The 7051-nt window shown below is 55.7% G+C and overlaps 2 protein-coding genes across 2 annotated transcripts; one reads left to right on the top strand and one right to left on the bottom strand.

The window, feature by feature from the left end:
* Positions 1 to 57: 57 nt before the first annotated feature.
* On the top strand, positions 58 to 1956 carry LOC128276375 (20-hydroxyecdysone protein-like; the record flags this gene model as incomplete). Its single annotated transcript, XM_053014840.1, has 1 exon — positions 58 to 1956. A coding segment is annotated over one exon (1899 nt), but the record flags the coding sequence as incomplete, so codon positions are not given.
* A 4381-nt stretch (positions 1957 to 6337) lies between these two features.
* LOC128276374 (nicotinamide riboside kinase 1-like) lies at positions 6338 to 7048 on the bottom strand (the record flags this gene model as incomplete). The annotated part of the gene is made up of 1 exon (XM_053014839.1): positions 6338 to 7048. A coding segment is annotated over one exon (480 nt), but the record flags the coding sequence as incomplete, so codon positions are not given.
* Between the last annotated feature and the right edge of the window lie 3 nt (positions 7049 to 7051).

Raw genomic sequence — 7051 nt, 5'->3', positions numbered from 1 at the left:
GAGGAGAAGGTGCTCGCGGTGGAGCCGGCGCAAGCCGTCCTGGCGGAACCGGTGCAGGCGGCCGAACCCGTTGCCACTGTCTTGGCCGTCGAAGCACTGGCCGATCCGGCCGTCCCCGAGAGCGAGGTGGTGCGCGCCGTCGAGCAGGCGGTAGTGGCCGCCGAACAACCCGCCGCCGCCCAGCTGAAGGCCGTCGCCGTGGCCGAGGAGCCCGTGGCCGTCCTGTTGGAGAGCGAACAGAAGCCAGCCGAACCCGCCGTCGCAGTGGTTGCCGTTGCCGAGAGTTTGCCCGCCGCCGTCGAGTCGCTGCGCAGCGTGGAACCGGCGCAGGAGGTGGCCGAACCCGTGGCCGTCGTCGCCGTCGTCCCACAGGAAGCCCAGGAAGCGGCCGTGGCCGTGAGCGAGGTCGAGCCAGTCGAAGCGCTGCGTAGCGTCGAGTTGCCGGTCGTAGCCGCTCCGGTCGAGGAAGCCCAACCCGTGGCCGCCGCCGCCGTTGCCGTGCCCGCCGTTAAGACCGTCCCGGAGGTGCTGTTGGAGGTGAAGGCGACCGAAGAGAGTGCTGCCCCAGCGGATGTGCCCGCCGTGAAGGACGTCGAGGTGGCGCCCGTCGAGTCGCTGAAGTCGGTCGAACCGGTCGTCGAAGTGGCCGAGCCCGTCGCCGTCGTGGTCGAGTCGCTGGCGACGAAGGAGGAGGAGGAACCGAAAAAAGAGGTAACCCTGGCCCAGGTAAAGTCCGTGCTTCCGGTCGAGGAGAAGGAACCCGTAGCGCTCGCTCAGGAACCACTTGCTGCCGCCGCCGCCGCTGTCTTGCCCGCCGAGCCGGAGCAGGTCGCTCCGGTTGAGTCGCTCCGGTCTGCCCTTCCCGAGCCAGTCCCGGCCGTCAAGTCCGAACCCGCCGTCGTTGCCGCCGAGAAGGTCGAAGAGAAGGTGCTCGCCGAGGTCACGAAGCCCGCCGTGGCCGAGGAGAAAGTGGTGCCGGCGGTCGAATCGCTCCGATCCGTTGCTCCGGTGGTTCCGGTTGAGGAGCCGGTCGCGCTGGCGGTGGCTGAGAAGGTAGCGGAGGCCCCGGCGGTAGCCGAGGTCGAGAAGGTCGTGCCGGCGGTGGAATCGCTCCGTCAGGCCGCACCCGTCGAAGCCGTCAACGAGCCGGCCGTCGTCGTCGCCGCCGTCGCAACCGAGGAGAAGGAAGAGAAGAAGACTGAGGACGTGGTGGTGCCCGTCGTCAAGAGTGTCCCGGCCGTTCCGGAACCGGTGGCCGAGACCGTCGAGAAGCTGGAAGCGCCGGAGAAGGTGGCTGCCGAGGAAGTGGCCGCGGTGGCCGGGCCAGCGCTGAAGTCGGTGGTGCCGATCGCCGAGGACCTGGCGCCCGTCAAGGAGGTGGAGGCCGAGCCACACCAGGCGCTGCGCGGAAACGAGGTACGCCAGGAGCCGGCCAGCTCCTCGACCACCACCCGTCCCAATCTTCTCCAGCAGATCATTCAACCCGTCAACAACTTCATCCAAGGTACACCCCTCGGCCAGGTCCTGAATCGTCCGTCGAGCGCCCCAGCCGCCGCCGCCGCTCCGGCCGCTGAAGCCGGAGCCGAGCCCGCCCAGGACGAACCGGCCGCCGCCACCACCGCCGCCCCCAATCTCGTCCAGCAGCTCGCCCAGAACGTGCAGAACTTTTTCAACCCGAACGCCGCCAGCGCCAACGCCGCCGCCGCCGAGGCCGAGTCGACCACCCGGCCCAACATCATCCAGCAGGTCCAGAACGCGGTCGGGTCGGTCTTCAACCGGCCGGCCACCAACTCCGAGCAGCAACAGCCGCAGCCGCTCAATCCGATCCAGAACATCGTCCAGGGTGTCCAGAACCTCTTCCGGCCAAGCACGGCCAGCCCGGCCACCCAGTCGGAGGGTGCCACCGCCGCGCCCGCCAGCGACACCGGCGTCCAGCAGGAAGCCGAGTCCGCCTAATCCGTAGCCGATAGCTTTTAAGATCCCAACACACAGACCAACCCCCCCTCACACACACAAAACTCAGACACCGTACCGGATGAGGCCATATTCGAGGAATGTCCCTTTAATTTTGCAAAGGAAACATCTTTTATAAATTTTAAAATTCGAATCTCCGGGAGGAGGCCGCGGCCGACCCGGTTCGCCGGCGTTTTCGGTTTTCCCAACTTATTTATTTAAACACATCGCCACAACAAGCTGGAGCTGGGCACCGGAGGAGTCTCGGAGGAATACGCATATAACATACTTCTTTCTTTTTTTTTAATTTATTGCATTGTGATTCTCACCGCGAGCGAGGATCCGAGGATCGGAAGATCGCGAAATGAGAAGAAAAAGAGAAGGGAAACAGCAGCAGCAGAAACACGAGGCGAAGACAAAACACACATTTTCAGGGCGCAGTTGAAGATCGCATTGCATAACGCAGAGCGAGTGTCAGCCCGGTGCGGACACAGAATGAGAGAGAGAGAGAGAGCGAGCGCTAAAGAGCAAGGGAAACGAAGTAGAAAGAAAAAGAAATGGGAAAAAAAATAATAAAATGTTTGAAAAATTCTTAAATTATGTGTTTCGATCGGGGATCGTGCGGCTGGCGGGGGCCCGCAGGACGCGGTCACCGCTAATTTATCGTCTGCACGATCTTAGAAATTATAACGACAGCGCGAAACAGAACACACGGATAATTGCGCGAACGTGTCATCCGTTCGGGGCCCCCGGGTTGGTGTCCACCTTCGGTGCGCGGTGCGCCAACTCCGACACGATCATTTTCTCGACCCGACCGTGTCCATTTTCGCAGCTTTCCTTCCTTCTACGGCCACATAACTGGCGGCCATTAGGGCCCGGTTCGCCGACTGCGGCTACAATAAATTGATTCCCCCCCTATCCGTCCGTCGTTGCCTCCGGAATGATGCTCGGCCGCTCGGACCTGGACATTGCACATTGACGCACACGCCCGGACGCTGGTGGGTCGGGTCGGTCTTCTGCTTCTTCCAGGCAGTTGGCCCAACCAGCGGGCCATGTTTGGGCGTTGGTGCCCGGTTAAGGTAGCCGATCGCCGAGCGCGATTGGCGATCGCCTCCGGTCAAGGTCAAGTTCAAGTGCAACGAAAGTGCAACCCTCAAACGAAAGGGTCTGCTGGGTTTCTTTGCGGTCGCTTGTCGCTGGGCTGGAGAGTTCAATCAAAGGTAGCATGGCAACCTAAGCCAACCAACCAACCATCATTCTTTCGGCGGTCGACTAAATAATTGCCTTCCAGGCATCCAAGCACAACCCTTTTTGATGGCATCTAAGGTTTGGAAACAATTTAAAAACAGTTTTCTAAACTACCATGAGCATGTAAAAGGGTTGAGTCAAAAAGGTTCGGCACCCAAGGGGGTCGGATCAGTCAAATTTAAAGGAAGACGAAGCGAAACTAAACGATTATTGTAAAGGTTACGCGCTAAAGGATTGTATCGAATCTATAACATGACCTCATTTCAACTTTGCGGTGACGTCCCTCAAAAGACAGACTTCCCAAAAGTTTGTTGTAGAATATTTCCGAATATTTTACCAGGTTTTCTTGTTTACATTCGTTTCGATCAAGATTATAATATTTTCATACTAATTCTTATCTTTATATTTTGTATTTTGTTTTAAAGCTACAAACTAGAGGTTTGTATGGCTAACGCTTCACACTTCTTTAACTTGTGATTTGGACCTCTTCAACTGTAAACTTAAGAACTTTCCTATGTTCACTTTATTCACAAATTGGTATTATGCCTCATGGTTTGGAAATTTTTGCTTTTGCACTTTTTGTGCTGGTCATGTGTTAAATTATGTGCAAAACTTTTAGTTTAAATATTTGCTTTGCTGTTGCTCTTGCCTCGCCAGGTTGCAATACTTTCCGAAAGCCGAACGAATAAGTGGCGAAAGCAGCGGAGACCCAACTGTAGCACATCGCGTCGGCCCTTTGCCCCCTGGTCCGGCTAGTAAATTATATCTTCGCTGCCTTCGACCCTACCTTGCACACACATAACACCTCAAGACGGCGCCCGGCCTTACACTCCCGGGCCCGGCCCCGGACCCCGAGAGCATCGGCATCGGGAAGCATCGCCCGATGGGCACAATCTCAGTGGACGATCGACCGAACCGATCGGAAAAGGTGCGGTTGATTGTGCGCTGTTTGTTCCTTCCCGCCCACCCGCCACCACCAGCCAGGACCAGGACCCAGACTGTCCCGCTCGGCCATTGCTCGCGCGATCACATAATAATATAATTGGCCGAACGGAGAACGGAGCGGAAACGAGCCGGACGGGCCGGGGCAGGGGCTCGGCAAGAGGATTTCGCAGCCGGAGATTTATAGGAGTAAGTTAATGAACCTGTGGCTGGCGTTGTGGGCTCGTTCTTCTTCGCGCGGTCACTTTTTCGCACGCCGCGAGCGCAGACGATTCTGCACGACACGATTCTTAACCTCCAAAGGCTCCAGAGAAGAGGTGGCTGGCTGGTGGCAACTGCAAGCACCCCGCGAAGACATCGGTTTGTTCGGTGTCAGGCTATTTGCTAGTTGATTAAAAACCTGCCACGACGCGGCCCGCGGGTGGAAGGTGTTACCCGACACGTGTCATACGCACACGGCACGGCTTACATGGTGGGGAGGAAGAACACTGCCGTGGGGTGGTTCCTTGCTGATGAGATGGAGATTTATGTGGGCAAATACATGGCCCGATACGAACCTCGTTGCCCGGTGCATTGCTCTGCACGTCCCGGAGCACCACCATCGAGCGCTCGCGCGTTACGATGGACGATAAAGCAGCATTTTATTACGCTTGTCAATCAACGGCTGTCCCGGGCTGCCACGTTCACCACCACCCCCAGGACACACCATTCTAGGCCGAAGTCGGGACCGGCAGAATAAAATGCCTAACAATTAGGAGCGAGCCTCCCGGTTCGTCGGGCCGGGCCGGGTTTTTAATTGCGCTGGCCAGTCGACAGAAGTCAAACTTTAATGAGGGCTGCAGCTCTCGGCATCCCGCTCGACGTGCTGCAAAGTACGTACGTACAGTGCGGGATGCGTCAGGCCTGAAGACAGGCCCACAATGTTTCGATCAATTTAATGACACCACTCATCGGGATCCCGTTGGTCGTTCGTCGAAGTAATATGATATTATCACTCCTGGTGAGGGCTGCTATTTCACCACGGGTACACGAAAGTTGACCGGGCGAGGTGAATGCCCTACGAAAGTTCACTTCCGTTTTACGCAAGGTACCAAAATTAGCCAAAATCCAATGGCCAACCGCATTTACGAACGGTTCGACCCGTCGATCGCCATTTGTAGTCAAGTTTTGGTTTTCTTAATGCTAAAACCTTATAAATTTGGTGCCTTTTCCTCCTGGGGTCCTCTGACTACTCGAGCGCAATGAATTAAACATTTCGTGGATCACCCGTGGGTGCCCCCGGGAAGAAATCCGCTTCGCCGAATCGCACCAACTTTCGATTTCATTTCGACTTTCATCGACGACTTACAGGCTGGTGCCAAATAATTCCGGTTATTTAAGTTTTTTTTTCTCTTTTCTCAAATTAGGCATTTTGAAAACCCGCAAAATGCTGAAAGTTGAGAATTACATACTGTAGCGCCAGACAGAAGCGCATTCTGAGATGGCTTTCTTCAAAAGTTAATACGCTTGATTCGGTTTTCACAATAAACACTGGCATAAAATCAACCATCCTTATCCAATCCGACAATACTTTCCTTAACCTTTCATCGGCATGCCGGGGCAATTGCGTAAAGTACGCGAATAAATCGGTAAACTCGGATCAACCATCTTTGTGCACACTTTGTACCACATGAATGAATCGGCCCGATGTCCGCTTGTGCCGTACTTATCACCTCGCTGCTCACCTTCCGTCACCGCAGGAGCCTCATTACCGCTCACCGAAAAAATAAACCGGTTCCGCTGGCGACCGTGGTCATCCGCTTGGTGCGATCGTCACATACGCGCTAATACGCGTGCACGGCTGCGGATTTGAGAAAACGGTTTTTGGCGAACGCACAGCGCGAGAGAAATCAACAAAATCCCCGAAAGCTGATGCGCCCACCCGGCGATACGGGTTCACGGTGGTTTCTTTCCTTTCGACACACTGCCAGCCGTTGCCTGTTGGTGAACGAACGAGAAAGTTATTTACATATCAGATTTCGAACCGGGCACGGGAGATACGACTCCCGGCGCCAATTTGCGACGGCTGATTGATGGATCACCTCAAATCGGAAAGTGAAATTAGCAGATCAACGTGGCCGATCGTTGGTTCGGATGTTGGATGGTGAGGAACAAACACACGACACACCGTTTACCGTTCTCGGATACACGCCCGGCCACGGGTGGCGTAGCATCGTCATCTAATCATAAGATCTCTACAATAGCTTGGCCCAAAACTCGGCTCCAATTCGGCCACCCGACGCGGCCTACAGTGTGTGTCTGTGTGTATGTGTCTTATGCTTAAGGAACTCATTAACCCGTTACTGGAATCGTGATACATCGCGATCGCGGTGGCGATCGCGCTTGTACTGGTCGCTCTGTTTAATCCTAACCTTATCGCTGCGCCTTACAATAAATCTTTGACGCAGTTTAGTACGTAGTTGAAGAGGTTTTCCTGCGGAATCTCCCCGTTCAGCACGTAGACGTCCTTCCGGTCCCTAAACTCCTTGTAATGCTTCTCGTACATCGGCCACACGAACATCTCGAAGTACCCGACCACGTCGGGCGGATCGTACACGCGCTGCGATCGGCGCGCGTAACACTTTTCGTACGGCAGATGGATGTGGAACTTGACGCTGCACAGATCGAGCGTGATCGGATGGTTGAAGATAAGAAAGCCCTCCAGCAGCAGCACGTTCAGCTTGAGGTTCATGGTTTGGTATGAATCGTTCTTGGATTTCTTGATCAAGTTCGTCGTCCGCCCGCCGGTCCCGTTTTCGTCGTACTTGCACAGAAAGTTGCTCAGCATGTGATCGGCAAAAATGTTGTCCTCCTCGTCCTGCACCATCGGTTCGACCTGCTCGATACGGTGCCGATCGACCACCGTTCC

This window comes from Anopheles cruzii, unplaced genomic scaffold (assembly GCF_943734635.1).
Source record: "Anopheles cruzii unplaced genomic scaffold, idAnoCruzAS_RS32_06 scaffold01052_ctg1, whole genome shotgun sequence".
Classification (NCBI taxonomy): Eukaryota; Metazoa; Arthropoda; class Insecta; order Diptera; family Culicidae; genus Anopheles; species Anopheles cruzii.
The sequence above is the reverse complement of the archived record's forward strand: the minus strand, read 5'-3'. Positions and strand labels throughout refer to the sequence as shown.